General features: G+C 38.0%; 1 protein-coding gene across 6 annotated transcripts in view; it reads right to left on the bottom strand.

Moving 5' to 3' along the window:
• SLX4IP (SLX4 interacting protein) overlaps positions 1–23,225 on the bottom strand; it is a 71,818-nt gene that overhangs the window by 28,629 nt on the left and 19,964 nt on the right. For 5 of the 6 annotated variants that reach the window (XM_063391499.1, XM_063391502.1, XM_063391498.1 and 2 more), the window contains 2 exons: positions 7,734–7,823; positions 4,602–4,725 (listed from right to left, as the gene is read on the bottom strand). In XM_063391499.1, the coding sequence (XP_063247569.1) occupies positions 4,602–4,725; positions 7,734–7,823 (214 nt within the window). The remainder of the gene's footprint in view (positions 1–4,601; positions 4,726–7,733; positions 7,824–23,225) is intronic. The other variant, XM_063391503.1, reaches the window with a different exon arrangement.

Here is a 23,225-nt window from a genome sequence, read left to right as displayed (position 1 = left end):
CACTGTAGAGAAGCTGCAATGTAATTCTTTTGAGAGACAGATAGCACAATGTGCAACTCCAAATATCAAAGTTCACTGGAAAGACTCCTCCTCAGACCCCTGTGGCAGCTTATTCTCCCTCTGGTTGCACCCATCCAAGTGCTGTGGAGTTGCTGTTTAAGTGAGTGAAAAGATTCTGGTTCAAACCAAACCAGAGTTTCACAGCAGAGGGTGTGAGTTAACAGCTGGGAGGGTGGGAATAAATCAGTTTTGCTGTTACAGGATTCTAATGTGGGACATACCCTACAAGCATTTCACACAATTTATGGCCTACAGCAAGAGTGAACACTCCTAAAGCAAACTGGAGCAGTCTGAAATGGGTGTTTCCCTTAAAAACATCATCATGTTCAAATTAAAATGCAAGGCCAAAAGAGTTTGGAATATTTACCATCATGATTTATTGTATATTTTTTGTGTGCTTGCAGGAGCCAAAAAAATCGTTTCATAAGCAAGAGAAATGTATTTTCTTATGAAATTGCATCTTACTCATTTCTCTTTATACGAAATGAAACATGAACTTTGACTCCAGATCTTTGTAAGGCTGAACTACTCATAACCGCTCCTCTACCTCTTCCAGTTTCTCATTTTAGTAAGCTTGTCAGAAGTGAATGTTTGAGAATTTCAACTCTGAGACATCTACCTGTTAATAAAGTACAGCCACATTTGCAAAAAGCAACTGGATGAAAAGATGGACTCAGGAAACATGATCACAGTAAGCCCCATTTCATGAGAGAAGAAAGTTAAAAATATATTAAAAAAATACACAGAATCCCAGGGAAAGCAGATAAAATCAAGCTGGGACCTCACTGTGCCATGTGACAGCATGCTCTCTAATTATTTTCACTGCAGAAGAGACTGTACAATAAAAAGATCTGAAATCAGAGCAAAAATGTCCCACTCTCAAGCCAAGAAAAACAGCAAGGATGCTGGGGAAGGAATGAGAGCAGATCTGAAAATTACTTGTAGGAAAAACACAGTTAACTTTTTCCTCCCTCAAGAGGGGGAAGAAGGTCAGTTTACAATATACTTTCTTCCTTCCCTCCATTTCTAACATTGACATTTCTATCAGCCATATTTTTTTCACTTCTCCTTATTGTTTCCTCTGTGCCCATGTAAACCTTACCTTCTTTCCTTATTGTTTTCAGTCCTCCCTTTGCCATTTCTCCTGTATTTAATATGTCCACTCAGACCTTGGTAGTATCCTCTTAATTCTCACTGCTCTTGATCAAAACCAGACACTTTCTGTGGAACATGAAACCTCAAATAATGCAATCACAAGCCATACCTGGCCGATGCCTTCTTGCATGATTTTGGCCATGCAGATTGGATGTGGGCAAAATTCAACCTTTGAAAATCCACCCCATTTTAAATTTCTCTTTAAAAGAATAAAATAAACCAAAGTCAAACACACTTGGACATTAATTAAACACAAGAAACAGAGTTTATACCAAAGCCTATGTCCAAAGACTAAATTAAAGCTTACTTTGGCAAATTGTTCATACTGGCCATTTGGGAAGGGTGTGGAAATTGTTCAGACAGAAGGAAGAATAGGAAGAACTTGCTTGTCTTGGCTACTTTCTCTCATTTTTCCATTCTTTCCTTCTTTCTTTCTTCTCCTATGTGTAACACCCACAGATTTCCTAATGAGCTGGTATGCGACCCACCACACACTACAGTGTGGGTGTAACTCAAATGAAAAAGAAACATAAATTAACAAGTAACTTGCATGGACATTCACATGAAGTGCCACAAAAATGAAAGGTAGTGTCAAAAATATTAATATTAAGCACAATATAATTTTAACACTAAAAAGAAGCTGGGATAGGTGAAAATTTTCTCTTCAAAATAGTTATAGCAGTAAGGAAGTAGAAGTCATAACAAGTCTTAAGGTAGCTTGGCTTCTAGTTCTGAAATGAAACTTAATACAACATGCTTGGACATTAAAGGTAGTCTAAAATCTTATTAATACTGGTCTAATAATTCTCTTCTCAAGACATTTTGAATACATCCTGCAGTGTGTACAGCAAATTCAAATTGACTCGAAAAGATGCAACTGTGACCAGGGGTGGAATGCAGCCCTGGGACACTGAAAACTGTAAGTAAGCAGTTAATGATCATGTGAAGGACCCCTTTGTAGATACACACCTCCTTTCAAGAGCAGGGGGTTTACAGCTATGAAACTCCACACAGATTGAGTAACTGGGAGCAAAAGAACCTACACAGAGCTTGAAGAACGCAGAACTTCATAACCTCCAAATGCAACAGGAGCTGCAGCTGAAGCCTTTTCCCAGTACCAGGCTCGTGCATTCCTGTGTGTGCTACAAAACACTGCCAGCCAAGCACTGGCCTGGAATGTGGCACTTCATTTGAGTGAAAAACACAAATCCACCTCCCTGCAGCCTACAAACAGAACCTGTGATCCCAGAGAGGAGGGCAGAACACAAGAGGGAACTGGTAAAGCCTCCTGGCCCTGTGGCTCACCTAAAGGAGGGTCAGTCCTTCGATGCAGGGCCGGTTGCCCCAGTGAACACCCACCTATTCTGTTATTTCCTCCCCAGGTCAGAACAGGCTTGAATGGAACTTGAAGAAACTTGATTCTTGGACTTGAACAAAGCACTCCTTTCTTACAAATTACAGCCTTGAGCAAAGCAGGCTGAGAAAAAGAAGGGGTTGGCTTTGGAAATGAAGCTTAACATGAATGTTCATTATCACAGCCTGTTTTCCTCCTTTAGTTCTTTATTGTTAATTAATGACGGTGAGATTAACTGCAGAAAACTGATGGAACAGTCATTCTTCCCCATCCAACATAAATATCCTTTAATCTAAAACTGTCACCGATATTACTGATGACCTCCTCAAATGCATATCCCTACGTTTTTAATTTTCAAGAAACAAGGGGAAGAGTCAAGAAGATCAGTTCCCAACCCTGGGACAGCACACCAGTATATTTACTGAAAAGTTCATGATAGGAAAGAAAGTAGGGAACTCTAAATTCTCACAAATACCCACAGTATAGTGTTGCATCATATAAAACAACTATTGTGTCTGGCAGTTTTATCTTATATGATCACTATTTTTTCAAAGCCGTTTACTGAGGCAGGAAACTTAAAAAAATAAATAATAACAACACTTGATAAAAGAAAGCACAGAAAAACCTCAACAAGTCTTAGAAATTCTGATCCCACCATCTGTAATGTTCACTCATAATCACAAAAGTACAAGGGTCTCAAAGTCCATGTGCTTGACAAACAATAATAATATTTTTAAAGGATAAAATATAGTTACAGCTTGCAAGGAAGAAAAGGGTTTGGAAATGCTTTGGGCCTAAAGCACCTCTTGCTCATGTGGTATTGTGTTCTTGAGGGGTGGGAAAAAGCCTATGTCATGACAGAAGAGCCTGGCTCCCATATATGCCTAAAATTTTGCAATAATGAGTCAACCATACAGCATAAAACCTGTGTTTTATCACTGACAATAGCATGTAAAACTGCAACCATCAACCAGCTTTCTATAGGAATATACCTTTTCAATAATGGAAAGCATTTTAAGAGGCAAAGAACTTGCTCCCAACTGAAATTGTTCATGTATGCTGAATTCTAAAATTTATGAGTATACTGATGATATAATGTAAGTATGTGATCACATGCATTGCAGGTCATACCCCAAGATCTCAGTGTATTTAAGGAAATGTGACAAAGCATGGCCAGCACAGAGCTTTACTACTGCAGCCCCTTTTCTGCGACAAGTTTATTATAACCTGCTCCAGGCTAGTAACAAACACCAGTAATTTTTTGCCTAAGAACTACTTAAAGATAAATTGCTGGTATAAGACCAACAGATAAGCCTATCAACTGTAAACCCCACCATTATGCTAACAATGAAATGGTGTTAGATAAAAACTGGCAGCCATTTAGCCCCAAAGCTGATCTAACAGTAAGGCCCAAGCTACAGTGATCATGATCTTTAGTTTAAAATGTGGGTGCACTGAAATGGCACCCACTGGCCTCAACACCTTCACACACACAAAAAGTGAGTTTCAGATGGGTGAAGGCTCTTAATCTCGTTCTTTTCTGCACTCCCAAGATCATGGATGCTGCTGCCATGCCTGCAGTAGCACTGGTGAAATGACAAATGTCATTTACCACATCACACCAACTTTTTAAGACTGAGCAGATTGCCTAAAGTAAAAGGAGAAGTAAAGATAATATTTCTGTATTTAAAAATTCTAAATGAAATGTGTGAGTGGAAAGGAGACTTAACTAACGAGCAAGATTCAAACAATTTTACAGGACCAAGGGTTGCATAAGTTATTTTTTTAGTTCTAATGATAGGCTCTTGGACTAATAGTACCAATAATACTAACAGTACCAGCATTACATTCACTTTTAAGCAACACAGAAAATTCAAATCCACTTGATTTTTTCACTTACGTAGCTGAAGTAATTCCAGACCAAAACATCAACAATTTCAGGCCTTCCTGATGGTAAATTTCTCACAGAAAAAAGAAAGAATACTGTTTTCCACTACACTTTATTTCACACCAAGTTAAATGATTTTTTTACCGGTAAGAAACAAAGGCCCAGCTGATCCATGTTCCATGGGTTTCCACTGACCACGGTGTTTAGGTGCCTCCAAGTAGTGTTTGACCCTTGAAGCAACAACCTCTTCCAGCAGCTTGCAGACCTCCTGAAAGAGAAACCACTGGCCTGGTTTGATGTGAATTTACAGAAATGCCCACAGGCACACAGCAGAAATCAATACAAAATTACTCCCTCTCCCATTACAAGGAAAAACATTGAGAGGAGAAGCACATGAATTAGGAACTGAATGGGAACAAGGAGGGGGAATCAAACCATTTTTGTACAGAACAAGAGAAAAAATACATTATGAATTTCTTACTTGGCAGATGAAATACATTTTATTACAATACTAACTTTTTTTAATGAGAAATTAGTTTCATATGCATGCAAAGTGGAAAAAATACATGTTAAAAATGTATCACAACGTTAGGTATTTAAGCAAAATTTTAGTAAAAATCATCTCAGGAATTGTCATGACACTATTTTTCTGCAAGAATCCTTATAAACTACAACAGATATTTTGCTTCAATTCTGTTTAATTTGGGGGTGGGGGGACGACTGAGCATATTGGGTCATAGCAACTTAACTGCTCTAATCAATGTAGATTTTTCTGCTCCTAAACATAACTGTTCCTATCTTTCATATTTTCTTCAACAAAGCACAAGTCAGGAAGAACAAAACCTTCTGCCAGAAGTACCCAGAAAAAAATAATACTTGGAGTAAAAACCAAAAATTCATCCCTTGAATACCAGAATAAGTTTTAAGCTACTATAACACACACACACATATTTGACACTTCTCCCTCAGTATTCTCATTTTCCATTGTTCATAACTATGTGCTCACAGCAATGATACTTTGTGATACACAAACATATAATTTTACCTCTATAATATTTTAGGGTAATAGATAAAGTTATGTAAGTAGTAACTAAACTATCTTGCCTTGAAATTTCCTTTTGATTAACGTAGAAAGTACTCAGAACAACAAATTTTTAATGCATTGCTCTAAATGAAAGCAAGGCACATACATTAGTCAATTACAACCAGTATTTTCTCTTTATAGCACAAAATACATTTTCCTTTCTCTTGTACAGCACAATTATAAATTACTGCATTTGCTTATTCTTCTGTTTAACTCATTAAAGTGCTCCCATTACACATTCCTCCATGGGCCTGTGTTCAGGTTAGAACAAAAAGGTCTCAAAAGCAGCAGAATCCTGGTGTGACTTTGGTTCCTTCTACAGCAATAAACATTACCACGCACTTCCTTCATTTACATGGAACATATTCTACTTGTTAGGCTTATGGAAATATTATTTAAACGGCTCCACACAAAGAACCATAGGGACCTCAGAGAGCAAAGATGAAACTTTGGCTTTGCCATTTCAGGGAAAAAGGGGTATGAATGAAAGGGCAGGGAAGCTAGAAGAGCAGAAAGAAGGAAAGAACTGCAGCACCTCACAGCAATCCCAAGAACACTCTACATCCAACTGTGGCACAGTGGTCACTCCAACACCAGCTGCATTTCCTTACACCATCTCATGCTTTGGGCACTGGTGTGGTTCCATGCTGCCCTCCATGGCATGTGCTCCAAAGAGGAGCCAGCAGCCAAAAGGCCACTGGCACAACAACATCCCTGAGCCCAAGCCAATGACTTTCACCCAGGGTAAGCAGGGGATCAGCAGGAATTGTGTTTGGTACACAGGCATCCACATTTCCCACAGACAGGCACAGAGGGCTGCACCACCATGAGGATTTTCCAGAGTTTGGAAACAACAAAAATGCAGAAAACCACTTGTGATGAACATGTAAAAGCTCTCATAAAAAATATGTTGGAATAATCATTCTTTAGGCCCTTTTGTCCCCTCAAAGATTCCACATAGGGCTTTCTGGAAGTGAATGGCAAAGCTGCAGGACTCACACTTCTCAGCTGCTGAAAATACGCAACCTTTGTACTTCTCTCCAAACGTGCAGTTACAGAAATGCACTGAATGCTGTCCTGTCATGTCTCTTTATTAAATCAATCATGACCTAATTTCCTGAAATTTATCTCTTTTGTTTTGGCAGTCTTACAAAATACATTTTGAAAACATTTAAAACTCAGATAACCAGGAGAGTAAAACTGGTTACAAACAGAAAAGGTAATGAGCATTCATCTAGTCATAAAAAAGAAATCTAAAATATTTTCCCTATTTTCTTATTTCTCTGCTTAATAAAGCATGAATCTGATGAACCACATGCTGCTAAACACTCTGCCTTTGCTCCCTGAGGATATTAATACATTGTTTCTTTTAATTTCATTTCAATGTATGACTCTGAGATGTCTGGGGACGCTGTGCAGTGACAAGTTAATGATGGCATTATTAGGGAAGCTATCTGCTGAAAATTACCGTAACGGAGACTTGCGGGAAAGTCCACAGGCATCCCAAACACGTCCTGCCTTCGCTTTCAATAGGAACTTCTCAAGTTCCCACACACAGGGGAAAGCTCCCGCCAGGAACTCAGCACAAGATCCTCTGTGATTTCTCTACAATCTGATGAAAGTTACAGGCAGAATTTTGCTGCACTGATTTGCCACAATTTCATCAGGATGTACACATGACACACTTAAAAATAATGGAAGTTTCTTTTCACAAGATGCAACAGTTCTACTACTGTTTATCATGCATATTAATGGTTTTTTGCACCCTCTAAATGCAACATAATTTACACTTCTCAGAACAAAAAAAATTAATAGGAAGATATTTCACCAACAAAATGATACCTGTAACAATCTGGTTTAAATCACTCAGGATGACTGACGAGCATTTATGAGAAACATATTTTTTAAATTAAAAGTTAAGTCAGAAGAATCCACACTGCATACATGCATGCATATATGCACACACACACACACACACACACAGAGTTTCAAAATTAAAAAAGCAAATTTTAAGTGGTCATTAGTGACCTAAAAAGCACATATGTTTGACTCAGGGGTCCCACAGCAACCACTGATGGGTAGGTGTAACTAGCAATATTCTCCTAATACTGAAAAATCCTGAACGGTTCAAGGCAATCCAACTTTTTCTCCACAGCCATATGCTTTTGAAGTAGAATTGATATTTGTTGTACCTCTTTCTCATGATCTGAAAACCAGCTGGTGTCTTTACTGGAACCTTGAGGCAAAATATGAACATCCACCAAGACAGCAAAGTTCCCACACTGGAAAAACAAAAAAAAAGGAAGAAAAAACATGTTGAACTCTAGCTGCGAGGAAGCACATGTCGAGCAGATGGGGAGATAAACAATCAGGTAAGCACATGCATCTGATTTAGAGTTACAGCAGGCAGAACACTAAATTGTGGAAGTTTATGAAGTACAGAATTACAAATTTGTCATTGTTTGTAGACTTAACAAGGAACAACACCAAACCTATCCTGGATAGCTCACTGAAATGTTTATATGACAAGCTCACATATGTGGAATTTTCTTCTGCTATCTAAATGCAGATACTTTTAAATCTGAGTTCAAGCAAATTTTAGTGGGTGAAAAATTATCTATTCCTTCACCAAACTCAGACCATTCTATTTTCTGAAAATTTGGTACCACGGTGATTATCTAGTTGGTGTTTTAAATTTATGAAGTACTTAAAAATTCAACGTCCTAGAAGTCTTTTCCTCTCTCCAAGCTACCTAACGTAAAGAACAGCAAGTTTGAAGGACTTGTGAGTGGATATTTGGTAGTTAGCACATCTGTCATTTAGCCAATATTATGGTTTGAATGGTACTTTGAAGGCTCACATAGTACTAAACAGTTGTTAGGATGATACAGGCCACATCCCAAGACACATCAGCTATTTCTGAATTCCTTGAGAGGTTTTGGTTGAGGACAGTGTGACATACAAAGGTTATTTTCTTTCGTTGCTCCATCAATCATGATAATGAACTAACACAAGGAAGAGTGAATGGCATGAACAGACCCAGCTTCCACTGGGCACCCATTCCCTCCTGCCTGCTGTCCTGCACAGATATGGGGCATTACAAGCCAATGGGTTCCCTTTTTGCCACTATAACTCAGCACCAATCCTCACACAGACACCTCTAACTAAACAACGTGTGAGAAAAAAGCCAATTTCATCATTCTGACTTGGCTGCTTGTGGTGCATTTGTGATGCAATGAACCCACTCTGTGAGAGGACTGGACATGTGCAGTCATGGCAACTGCACATCCGGAATGTCTGATGGAACAGAAACAAGATCCTGATCCCAGAAAAACCTCCCATGTGCACAGACCATCCAGAGTGAGGCTGGGCTCCTTTCAAGGGATGCTGCAGGGCTCACTTCCTGTCCTCACTCACTCTCTCCATATTTGCTCTTCACTGCTGAACATCTGCAAAGCCCAGCCTCAGAATTCCAACTGCTAACAGAGTTAATTCTAGGAATAGTGGGATATATGGTTTACACTCTGGTTTTACATCACCTGCGGTCTAAGGAGTACATCTTTATCTCAGGCTAATGCTATAGCACAAGTACAGTTATTGAGAGTCCCTTTACCTATATACCATTAGCACTAGGAGCAACAAAATTTAGCATCCATTTTATTAATCATAACAGAATGTCTGGTAAATTTAAAACTTTTTGGTTTATAAAGCACCTAGATCTGTAAATCAACTGCAAACAGAAGTTTCTAAATAATGATTCAAATATAATTAAAATGTAATTCGTGGCCAATATTGTATTGTAGCTAGAATGCAAAAGTTTGGCAAAGGAGACAGGCATTGTGAAAGCATTTTGAGAAACTTCGAAGCTACTTATAGGTATCAGTCACTTAAAGAGCAGAATGCTTTGATCTATTGTATCAAAAGGCTTCCCTTTCCTCCAGAGAACCAAGAATTGCCAGATGGCTGCAACAGCAAACCTTTCCAAGCTTTAAATGGATGACAAAATATCTCACAAAAATCTCTGGTGAATCATTAGTCAGCTCCAGCAAACTTTAAATTGATTACTGAACTTCAAAGTTAGCAGACGCTGCAGATTATAAAGTGAAAGCCAGTAAATTATTCATGGTTCAGCACTAACAACAACAAACAAGTAGTCGAAACATCAAGAAAATTCAAATTATCAAATGCTCCATGTTAACTGGCATCATTTTCTATTGACTACAAAACTTTATATAGAGATACAGATGCAAAGTATAGACCTGTTTTTCAAGGAGGGAGAATGTTTGTAATTATTTTCTTCTGAATGGCACTGTTTGTCTCAGTTGCCAATCTTGAAACAGTAGGGAAAAAACAAAATAATGAACCACATTCAAAACTATACACTGGAACAGTTAAAATGATCTTTAAAATTTTACAAACACACCAAACATTTGTAGCACTTCAAAGGAAAAACAACGCATATAAATAGTGCATAGACATTGTAATAGACAAGGTTTCCCTGTGGAAGATTTTGATCCCTCTGAGCTTTGGAGCACTCTTCTGGTAGACAGTACAGCTGGAAATATTTCCATAGCCACAAGGCAACAGTTTTGCCACACGATCAGAACAGCTTTGGAATAGGACACAGGGAAGCATAAGTAGCAGAGGCCAAGAGGAAAATGGGGAGTCAGAGGATAACAAGCACAGACCCTCCCAAGCCTCACTACCTCCTATTTTTCTTAGGTCCTGGATGTGATACCAGCAACAGCTCCCATGCAGGCTCCCCTGCATTCCTGAGCTGCACAGCACCTGGTAGAGCTACACCTGTATTTATGCTTCATGTGCTTTCACATGGTGCAGCTTTGTGGATGATGTTTATACTGAGCAGCTCAGTACAACTTTGGCTGCTCCAGCAGCAAAGGACAAGTAGAGACTAAATGCCAATACAAATAATTGCAGGGAACAGGGGCAAGTGGAGGAAAAATGTACACAGTTTATATTAGCAGATCTGATGCTCTTATGGAAGTTTCTATTTCTATTCTGATGACATGCAATTCCATGAAAATACTCGCTTTAATTTTAGTGGAAATGAAGCATTTCCAGTCAATGTGGCTGCAAGATGCAACTCGTGACTCCTAAGTACAACAACTGAAAGGCAAACAAAAAGAACGGCAACTTTTAATTTCATGCTTTCAACATCCCTCTCAAAATTTGCACTGAAATTTGTTTTTTGAGGTGCGATTGTCAAAACTGAAACTTGAATGCCTGATTTGATGGGAAACACATTTGTCAAGAATCAATAGGAAAACATTTCACTCAAAAATTAAAGACAGAAGCAGATGCTCCAATTTGATATCCCCCATAATTCTAGATTTCAAAAACTCTTCATTTTTACAAGCTGTTTTTAATGTTCACATTCTTACTGTAACAGTCTAATGACATTCATTGTGTTACTAAACAAAGGACTTTAAATGATCTCAGAATGTTGTTAGTGTATTGTTGTACAGCAATGCCATCTAATTCAGAACATCTTTTCAGAAATCAAATTGTTTATACAAAGACATCAAACACTTCACAGACTCTGCAAATTGAAAATATAACCAGACATGTAACGTAAATAGAACAAAACCCAGCACAAAGTGGTCAGTCAAGCACAGTCATCTGCTCATAACCTCCTGAAGCCTTGAAAGAAGCACATATTAGATGGTGAATTGTTACTGCAAATCCCCCAATGAGTAAATAAACCCAAATAAATACTTTTTATTGCTGTAATCATTTTTACAATCAGTGGGCTCCTACATGGGTGCTTTCGCTTCTTTAAACTGCATCACTTGAACAGCACAAAACCAGTCCTTATAAACAGAAGGTCCTTGGGATGCTGGAGATGAGCATGGTGGGTTTGTATTCAGTTACAGCACTCCAAATGTGCTGCATCATTAAAGCAGACACGAGTGGACAACTGGCCGCCCAAGACACATTTTCCCATTTCTGGGATTACGGATGTGGACTGGAGGGTCAGAATTAATTGAAGCTGAGCTGGAACAGAAACATCTCAGAGTCTGGCTGGGTTTTGGGATGGGCGGGAAGGAGCCGAGCTGCAGCCCTCACACACTCAAAACTCCAAAACTGCTCCATGATGAACATATAGGAACTGTTTATTTCTACTGTTCCCTCTTCCCTGAACACTGTCCTACTCTGTTCTTACAGAGAGAATTTTATTCCAGTCTTAGATGATGTCTATAGTTAAAAAAAAACTAGACTCGATCCCAATGACCACTCAAAAAATGTCATTGGAAGCCTTTTCTGGCATTGTGACAAAATTGATAGGACGTATCATCAGTCTCCAGAATGCAAAAGCACAGCCAAGAGATTTTGTGGGAAAAAATAAAACAAACCACACATAAGCTTATGTGAAATATCTTGTCTTAAAATAGACAGGAAAACTTAAATATTTTCCATCCTCTCTAAGTTCTTTGTGAAAATCACTAAGTGTTCTGCACTAAGTCAAGCAAGTTCTAGTATCTACAGCATTGAGTGTAATTATGACCAATTAATCATTGGTCTATACACTGTGCCAACTGTATTAAGGAAAAAATTATGTTTTCCAGGCTTATTAGAAGTATATTCTCCTCCTTTGTCTTTCTGATCCCAAAGAAATTTATGTTTTCCTATTGTTTATACTATTAGCATCAATGATTTACAGGATTTTGACTTCTTCCTCTTATTCAGCAATAGCAAGAGGCAAAAATCACTTAAGCAAATGAGCATGCAGTGCAAGAGATATTTGTCATACAACATTAATTTAACTTTCATTTACAAGCATGTCTAGGTGCACAATGATTTGAAGTAATGCACAGTTTCCCAGACCATAGGGACACTGTTCCAGTACTTAAATGCCTCAACCTGTATAAACACAGGAGTCAGGATAGGTATTTATTCCACCATAGCTGACGGCTATCAAAGGATAAAGGAATTTTGGTGACAGCTAACACTGTACATTTCTCATTCTTTTAAGTAGACAAAGTTACAATTTGATATGTGTATGACTTTTCTACGTATTTTTCTTGAGAATCTCCAGGGGGTTTTTGGGGTGGGAAGAAGGTGTCATTTCTCTAGGGAAATTTAAAAAAAAAAAAAATCAGAGGGAGGAGAGAAGGGAAAAATAATCAAATTTTTCTTCACTAGACAGCAAAGTTGCACAGAAATAATGATTTCCTGGGTAATGCTCAAAGCAAGGTCTTCCTCCAGCTCTCTAGTTCAGCAGGTTTTAGGCACCAACAGGTCATGAATGAATGGTTTGACTGTCATGAGATTAATCAGGAGCTCACCTAAAAAGAGGAATTGACGATCATAGGAAAATTTTTCAACAGTTGATTCAGAAATGGAGCAGAACAGCTGAGAGAAACCTCCAGAAGAAGCCAAAAGCAGAATCCCTCTAGGAAATCATGACACAAGCCCACTCTTCGAAATGCTCAAGAAATATGATGCAAATGTCAGAGGGGGAAAAAGAGGATATTCCACTTTTGACCTTTTTTCTGGGTAAGAACTTCTTGATTCTGGAAATTGTACAAAGCTTGTACTTTGTTATAAATTTATATCCTAAAATTGTTGAACAGTTTCAAGAAATAAATCCTTCTTATTAAACTAGGATTTTAGCCATCAGCTAACATCACCTAGCTCTTTTAAATTCCCTGCTTTCAAAGATCTCTGGGGTCACTGCAACAGTAAAAAGGGAGCAGCAGATCAAGGGCAATGCTATAATGGGGTCTAAATAGAAGATCTGTCCTCAAAGATAGCTGTACTAAATCATACACAAATTCAGCAGGAACTGGACAATCTAAGATGCAGTCAGACTTCCCAAAAGAAGGGAGGAAATTCCCCCTTTTATAACCTGCATACGAGTTATATCTAAATAATCTTTCACAAGCTGTTAGCTTGCTTTTTTCAGGAGTAGAGTTTATGTATGAGGAATTCCTGAAAGGAAGAGTGTTTAATTTTACGATGTTGTAGTGGAAGAAGAGAAGCAGTTATCTGAAAATTCAATCAATAAGCTATAGGCACATTTAGATCACATTGAGAGGTTCCCATGCCAAGCAAAGAGGTGCAAGCAGAGAACAAACCTTTAGAACAATGCTTTGATAAATGTGGCCTGACAACTCATGAAACTAGGATGCAACATCAAGGCAGCATTTCAGACTCTTAACAGATGCAGATGGACAGGATATTAAACTTGAGAAATGACAGGAAAAAGAAAACAAGAAATACTTGTGAATGATTCAACCCTTAGGAAAACATAAAAAACATTAAGGAGTTTCAGATCTGATGGAACTGTGTATGATACCGGAGACTTTCAAATTAAGCACTAACACACTGTTGTTAAAGCACATAATTGTGAGCGATCCACCCAAATCAACAGATTAAAATAAATTAATGAAGACAACTCCTTCAGAAACCAAGTACCTGCAGAGGTAAAGGAGCTGCATGTTTTTAGCAACGTAAGAACGCTGCAGTGCAAACAGAGCCTTCAGTTCATCACCCACAGCCAGGCTAAGCAGTAATTACTTAATCTTTACATCTGAACTTGTCTCGGAGAACTGCTCTATCAGGTACAATGTTGAAAAAGAGGCCTAAATTGCATGAGAGAATTAAGCTTAATTTAGGTTGTCAATCTGTGCTGGTCTGATCCCAATTCCGTAGGAGGTTTTGTAGCCCACATATTGAAAAGAGTCATGTAGTTGGAGCTCAAACAATTGCAAAAAGCAAGTTTTTCCTTGGGGCTAAGTCTCCAAGTAACAGTGCAATCTCACCATCGTTTTGAAAGGATATACACCATGTCCCTGCCTGTGTCAGGACTGATTCAGAACAACAGAAATAGCAGCACAATATTTGCTTAAGATAATAAGAAGATAATTTGAGATTCCAACAAGCTGCTTTCACCCTCTTGTTGTAAAGGATTATTCTAAAAACTTGGGTATTTTTTAAATCATTGTGAGCAAGCGATGATGAAACACCCATGTCTGCAACAACCTGCAATAACCTTTTATGCCTCTTCAGGCTGGGGAAGGTGAGTGGCCATATTAATTGGGGAGGTGAAAATAATTCACAATCTACCCAAAGGCAATTAATTCTTAACTGTAAATTTTTAAAGACACTTCCTATGGCTTAGCCACACCAACAGAGTGCCACAAGATAACATATTATTGTCACCTGATCATTGGTAAGTAGGTGCAAATAAAGATTATTACCTTACCAAGCTCTTACCTTGAGCTATCAATAATCATAATGATAAAGAATTGGTATTATGATAGTAATTCAGGAGAACTGCCTTGTCGTTGCTTGTCCTCAGCTGGAGTTGGGGACATTCTCTGAGGTTCTACAAAGTCAGTGCTGGGATTTTGTTTCTTCCCCAGGTGGAAAGAAAAAAGAACTCATCCACACCTTGTACAAAACACTGCATGGCTGAATTATTCGGTTTGTAATTATCAGATCCTACAGCAAGAGGTCAATACTACTGCAATGACTACTCAAGCTTCCAGAACTCCTAAAGATTGCCAACTGTAACATGATAATATAATTTCTCTGAAGAAATTATAGCCAGTAATAAAAAGGCTTGAGGGCCTTTTTCAGACGTTCAACTTGTTAAATGATTTTCCCAGGTTTTCCCATACATGCTTTAAATACTGTGTTTTAATATTAATCTGCCAGACTTTAAAGCATCAACCAAAGATCACCGAGTATGTATTGGCAAGCTACTGATGGATCTGTTCAGCATGAAAAGAGCCACCAGGAGGGCTGAGGAAATTAGCAATGTACCACCTGATTTTATGTGTTACTGCCAGAAAATGAAGTGCAATAAAAATTAGGTGGAGACACCATCCTCAGTATCTTCCGAAGCAAGCTCTGTCAGAGGAAATAAAACCAGATGTTAGATAGCATAAAAACACAATTTACAAGTTTTCTGCAAGGTGAAGCAGAGGCAAGCCACAGTGTTTGTTTCACGAGGTAAAGTGCCCATTGCTGGGATGAAGGAGCAGCAGTTCTCCAGCACGTGGTACACCCATGAATATATTTGAGTTATCTGTCCAACAGCTGCAGGGATGGGCTGGCTTCCCTCTCACAAAAACAGAACGAGGAAGTGAGGGCACGTCCCACGCAGGAAATTGTTCCATGTGTCCAACTTTGCAGTTATTTCAGATTCCTTTTCATTCTAAGAGACAAGGTCTCACCTGCTCTGAAATTCCCTTCCTTCCCTGCCTCTCCTGAAAACCTTACCTACCGCAGCACACAGCTACTGAACGGGGAAGCAGGAGGCAACACAAAACCAAACCCAACATCTGCAGCCCATGCTTCAATATAAAATATTTGCAGATGCTAAATCTTTATGCCAAAGTAATTTAATAGATTAAAGATATATTGACTGCACATGATCAGATTTTAAGACAAATACATAAAGCAAAAGTATTTTTATTTGCTAGAAAAGTACAGCAAGCCAAACTTCTTACTATTGTTAAATTTACTGAAATGGTTGAAATGTTGCATTTTCCAAGTATGTAAAAGAAGTACTTTTAACTCTGTGTTTTAACTAATTTGTCTAAACCCAGCCAGGAAAGTTTCAGAACAGCAAGGAAGCTTTTTCAGAAACAGCATAAGAAAAAAGTGACTCATGCTGAAAAAGGCGTATTACAAAAGTGACACCCTTTGGACAAAATCCTTCTATTAAGTGGGAGCATATTAAGTCAACACAGGGCAGAAGAAGAGAAAAGTTCAACAAAATATTTGCTGCTTTATCTACAAAGGTACAAGAGAAGAAACAGATGAGTCTTTCAAATGAACAAGTGATGCTCTAAACCTTAGTGCTGGAAAAGCAGAATCAGATGATGGAGAATACATCATATTTCAAAATGGAAACAGATCAGCAAAAACCTCAAGGAATTACCAGCTGGCAAGCAAAGGGATATATTTTTTTAATGTCCAAGAAAAAGAAAATCATTTCATCTGGCACTGAACAGAGTATATAATAAATAGACTTTATGCTTAAATAAAAATAAAAAAGAAAAAAAAAGAAAAAAGAGCAACAAGCAATGTATAAAAATTTGTAAAATATGAACATAGTTGAACACTGAGGAAGTGGTGAAAAGCAAGAATGGATTGAGAAAATTACCTGGTGGAGTGTTTGTCACCAGAAAGGCTCCTGGGACTAAAACATGACCTGCTAAGGAAGTTCTTTTCTCATTTGTCTGTCCCCAGGCTGCCTCCACCTAACATCTCCCCCAGGCTAGCACTGACCAGAGCTGAACAGGTATAACCTATCTGAAACAGTTTGGATTCAACATCTGTTTTAAAATGCATCCTACAGCCTACCAATTTTGACAGAAATAAATAGCAAGTGCCCATTCATACATCTCTCCTAACAAACTCAAGTGGCAACCTCTGGGAGGAGAGCAGGGCAATGAGAAGCTGGTGGTGGATGGCAAGACGACAAGACCTTAAATCAGATGCAGCTCAAAAAGTGCCCCTGACTGTGCTTCAGTCTGGGGCCTTCAGGAAGCCCCAGTAACCCATCCCTGACTCCTGAGGAAGGCAGGTGAGTACAGCATTACATTGCACAGGTTAATCAATATTTATTTACATGCCCCAAGCAGGCATACCAAAGATTTCTAATCCATAAAAGTGAATATGGATTCATATTCTGCAAATATTCCTCTTCCCACAACTCAGTTTCTAAGGTGATGAAGTGCTGAGCATTTTTCTTCTAAAAATTTATTAAAACCCAGTCTCTTCCAATAGAGGAAAGGAAGATCCAAACAAAGTGTGATTGTTTCTAAATGAAAAAAAAAAACATTTAAAGAAATGAATTCAGTACTTTACATAAGTAGAGCTTAATCTCTTACTGCCTTTGTCGGTTTCTATAAGTCTTTTTCACACTAAGTGCACTGATAGGTGTTATACTCACATGTGGTCAATCCCATCATGAAAGCCCAAGGAAAAACACTTGTGAAAAACACAATGTACAGACATTATGGGTAACACATTGCTCATTTTCACCTATTATGAAGGGTAATAGAAACAACATGCTCCCAAGATTTCAGAGAAGCTCCGTTTTACAGATGGAGAGGGTGGAATGGCAAGAAGAACTGATTTATTCTCAAAAATACATTTCTCTCTTTCACTGGGATCAAAAAAGCTGTTGCCTAAAGAAAAAAGGATGTAATTTTCCTACAGTCAAAAAGGACTACGGTACATAGGATTTCAACTGCTATTTACGAATGCCTTTTTAAAAAGTTTAAGTTTTACATTTCAAAGCCTTTGTATTATTTTTTCCCAAGTTTCCTGTGGATTATGTTACTAATTGGAAATATGTGGGAAATATTTCCCACAATTATGTTTAGAGAAATTCCAGTGATAATTAGCACCAATCCTCATACATGTGGGAAACATTAAATTCACTGAAAACGATAAATAGTGTTGATTTTATGCAACAAAATGTAGACATTAAATATATAAAACATTATATTGGGTCCATACTGACCGGTACACTCTGACAGCAACAAGAAGTCTACAGGAAGAGGTTAAAAAAATAAGCAAATAATGATACTTTCCTCAGCAGATGTATTAGACTTTTGTCAACATGAGGCCCTGAGTTTTATACCTCATAGGCTGCATCTGTATTTGGAAGCCACGAGTGATTGTTTTCTCCCAGAATCTGTGAACTGGTTTATAAAACTGCTTGGATATTTGCATCCATGACATCCTGTGGCAAATCCAATCACATGTGCACTAAGAATTACATGTTCTAGTTCATCTCAAATCATCATGTCATTCCATGCCTGGAGACTTCTTGCACAACTGCATTTTAACCTTTCATGACCCAGCTCCCTTCTCAGGTCCTTCACAAATACAGCACCTGCCCAGAGTTCCCTGTTCAATTCCAGTACCGCCTTCATCCTTCAGCCAGGGAATCTGTGCATGGATCTTCTTTTGCAGCTCACTTCCACAGCCATTGGTGAAGCACCCTGTCAATCCCTTCTGAAGGATCTCAATGGGTTATGGCAACCTAGATTTCCCTGTTCTTACACTCACTTGCTCCTTAAAGATGCCAGAGGGCTGTGAAGCATGACTTCTGTTTACAATGGGTGTTCTGGCTTTTTCCCGATGTATTACACTGATCCATTCATTCTGCACCACTGGAGTTTGTGCTAATTGGCCCAACACAAATGTCAGACATTGAACTGACAACTTTCTATTCCCACCACTCAAGGCACCCTCATATACGTGGAGCAAGGATAGTTTAACACAAGCAACATCTGCCAAAGTTTCTGCTTCACACATATTCTAAAAGGTGGCTTTCTGTGTACTTATTCCAGTGGCGAGTACCAAATAACTAAAACTAAATAAATTAATAAACTAAATTATTACCTCTTGTTTCTTTTGCAGGTGAGAACATTATGATGCTGGACAATTAGTTTCCAAAGTTAATGCATGTATTTCAGTAATTCATGTATTTTTTAACATATCAGTAAATAGCAGAACTCTACAAATGCATCTTTAGCACCCTGCCCTGTTGTGTGCAAATACAGAGAATCATGCTTAAGCTAATGCCTCATCCTTCAGGAGGCTAATTCTGCTTCACTTGTCTTCCAGATTCCCCCTATAATGAACCAAACTGCTGAAAAAAAACCCACCTTCTGTAGAACAGTCCCTTAAAATTCTTATTTTTATCCTTTTCTATCGAAAAATACATAGATTTATTCATTCACCAGGTTCTTTTTCTCCCTGCTCCCTATAACAAAGCTCTGTAACCCGATAACAAAAAATGACCACAGGTCGCCTAATTCTTGAAATAAGGCGTAATTAAATTTTTCCTGAATTCAAATTTAAGACTTTAGCCACACCTGCCAAGGTCAAAATTCCTCCTTAATGCATCTTCTAAACGGGCAAAGGCTACAGTAAAACTGACAGCACAAAGCAGCTCAATAAATTCAGCTATGCCATCTATTATCAGGTATCTAAGATGTCACTTGGCTGAATTAAATCTTGCTTAATTGCAATGTTTATGTCTACCCAGCAAGATGTTAAAATGGAAAATTAAAACTGAATTACTTAACATGTCTGCAGCACACCTAGTTTTCCATAACCTGTATACACCTGCCTAGCTCTCCAAGGGTGAAAGAAATAAGAGTTTGAAGGCAACAAACTTCCCTGCTTGCTGTACTGAAAGTTAATGCCCATAATCAATAAAAAAGACACAACCATCATTGTCAACTGCTTCATCTCTCCTGAGGAGTAAGCAAATCATTATCATCAGTTCCAATCCTGCTCCTCTGAAATATGAAATTTTGAGACTGATGCAGCATTTGCATTAATAAAACCAGTGCATTTTACTTTACACAAAGCAACAATCAACTGCTAGAGATGTAAAAGCTAGCCTCAGATTACACCCCATGCCAACAAAAACAAGTGTTCCTTAGCTTGCTAGTCCTTTTAATTTATTGCCATAGCATGGAGAGATAACTGCTATTTGGAATCAACAAAAAAAAAAAAAAAAAAAAAAAAAAAAAAAAAAAAAAAAAAAAAAAAAAAAAAAAAAAAATTATTGGTGCATCAGCCTAAGAGAAGACTTTTTTCCCTGCTTGCTCAAGTTCTGGTCTATATCACTCTCAGTTCCCAAGCCTCTTTCCACCTCTCCTTATCTCAGTCTTCATTCTCCCACTGTCAAAGCCTGTTTTTCCAGGAAGGAAAGTTATGGTAAAGATGAGGAATATTGTTCAGCACCTCTTTGCCCTTTGGCACTGCTATCAAACACTGGGATTTTATCTGACACATTAGCAGAGATCTTACAAAAAACACATTCCTTTTTGTATAATGTACATGGTGGTCACTCAAACAATAACCAGTAACAGATGTCTGAAGTGAGGAGAATGGACTACATAAATAGAACTTTATAAATTCTGATGATCCCTTCCCAGATTTTAGACCTTGACACTTAATTTATAACCATCAGTATGGCCCTATCCTTCCCTTTGTGTGTTTATTTCTAGTTCCAACTCGGTAAGGATCCTTTGCCCATCATGCCTTAAGTTCTTCTGTGACCTTGCAGATAATCTTACCCTCAACTTGCCTTCATTTAACAGTGTAGAGATAAAAATGAAAAAACCCTCTGCAAAGAATCCAGCCCCCAAATAAGGAATTCTGTCAGGGCTATGAACTTACAAGCTTACATAAAATTACTGGTTTCATTCAGTGCCCTGCAATGACCATCTGGGAAAGTTTTTCTTTCAAAGGAGACACAGAAGTATGAAAGAAATGTAACCTGCCAGAGTCCACTGAAGTTTTGATGGTACAAGATTTGTATTTATGTCTGCTTTTCAGGGGTGTTCAAACAGTGCTCTCACTCAATATGTATGGGAAATTAGGTAGTAACTGCCTTAAATATCACTACAGTTTGATATTACAAGAAAGAATGTTGGAATCAGAATTTTAGAAGAAAATTCTCCTTGAGTCTGTAGCTGTTAACCTTATCTGCCAACAGCACTTTCACTCATATAGAAACAGCAGAACTAAAGATCCATTTGGCATAACACAGATGCAGATTTTAAGACTGCAGTCTTAATAATGTTGCAGTATGTTTAATTACCTTGTTTTCACAGTCTCTTTTAGGATAATAAAGGTTTCTGTATGTACTTCTGGATACAGATGCTTAATGAAAAAATGTTTTTTTAAAGTGTCATTTATAATTCATCTGACTAAAACAAAGGATATCACCAATAGTAGAAGCAATGGTGAAGAACACATTTTTAAAAAGACATGGGTAAATTCTGCCATTGTAACAGCTCTGCACAGATGCAGAACAAGTTTACACACACACACACACACAGAGATTGTCATTTGTTGTACTTGTGGACAAAACTTATCCTTCAGTATCTTTAAGCTTGTAGGTCCAGCAGAAGTTTTACATTCCTGATTAAATTTTTCAATAAAATTAACAATGATCCCAGAAAATCTGCGACACTTTGACATTTAAAGACTTTGCAATCAGCTTCAACAGCAAAAATCCACATGCATGAATTTCAAGATCATTTGTAGGAAATAGACTTCCCTTTTCTTCCAAAGGCAATGCAGCAGTGGGATTTACCCTGTGCAAGCAGCAGATCAACAGATTTGGGAAGCATTTCTCCAGCTGACAGATCCTATTACAGGGCAAAAAGTTCCTCTCCTTCCTGGTACAAGTCACCTGTACCCACTTTGCTGGAAACCCACTGTGTTCAAGAGAGCAGGCTGACAAGGAAAAAGACCTCTATGTATCTAGCAGGAACATTTCTGATGGAAGTAAAGCCTACCAGAAGTCAGAATTTTATATCAAAACACATGACAGCAGATGCTACAAATATAATGGTTTTTTTTGACTGGTTACAAAACTCAACCCTGTCATATAAGTGTGAAAACCACCAAAGGATGAAGCCTCACGGGCTGCAAAAATCACCCACCAAAGACAGGACTGTGCCAACTAAGGAACTTGAACAATATCTGCAGAGCTAGAACAGCAATGGCTGAGATTTCACTTTCTACAAGTCTGCATCTTTTTTAAGAGCCATATAGGAAAAAAGTACCCTGGATAAATTAGGTTTAAAAACGTACATTTTTTTCCCACAGATTTCAACAGGGGAAAATAACAAACCAAAAAACCACACCTACTTTACAGACTGAGAGGGAATTACCCTTTGGAAAGCAACAGCTCATTTTTTAATTTAAAAAAATTGATAGTATGCTAGCTGCACAACTGTCTTTGGTAAAAGGAATGAAGGAAGAGAGATGACAGCACATGACAGATTACAGCTCCTGGATGTCAGAAACCACGGAGACAGGAACAAGTGATCACACAATCCATTTCATCTGATTCCCATTAATAAGAGCAAGACAAAAAAGAAAAAAAGAAAGAAAGAAAAAGAAAAACACTTGGCTTTAATATGTCCAAGAACAATATTAGGCTTCGTTGCAGTCACCTATGGCCATATATTCATATCTCTGCATTATTTTTTGCTTGAACTTAGTAACAAAGTTCCACTCAGGGCTTTTTAAAAAGATAGAAAGACAAGCATTTGTATATAGCAAAGGCAGCAAAAACACACATTATTCAACAATGAATAAGACCTACTGTGTTGCTAAGGGACACAGGTAAATGAAGAGGAAATATTTCCTTATTTGCTTGATATGAACTTGTGATCTACCGTAATGTAATTAACATCAAAGAGAACAATAGAGATCAGGGTGTTTAAACACTTTAATTCATTAATATTAATGATTATAACGTGGTAGGAGTGCTAGTTGCTCCAAATCTTGCTGGCTTTAAAGTTTTTCAATATGCCCTTGAACCTCCCTTCATTAGGTTTTCAGAAAAACACTGAAGAACAACAACCCACAACAAAACTACAATTTTATCAATCAAATATTCCTCAAAAAATTCAGGTAAATACACAAGTGTTTAAAAGCTGTCATGAGCAATACACCCTGTTGATATAAACTATTTTATATAACTTGATAAAAATGGACAGAGTAAAGCAGTGCTATAATAAAACACAATCACAATATCCTACAGAAAGACTTCCAAAAAGGCCAAGGACACCACATGTGCTCCTTGATGACTGCAAGTACATTTATGAAGTTAAACAGCCTCTGAGTCTGACCTTGGCAAGGGCAGGTGGAAAACT

Source organism: Prinia subflava, chromosome 2, assembly GCF_021018805.1.
Source record: "Prinia subflava isolate CZ2003 ecotype Zambia chromosome 2, Cam_Psub_1.2, whole genome shotgun sequence".
In the NCBI taxonomy this organism is placed as follows: Eukaryota; Metazoa; Chordata; class Aves; order Passeriformes; family Cisticolidae; genus Prinia; species Prinia subflava.
This window is presented reverse-complemented; position numbering and strand designations above follow the sequence as displayed.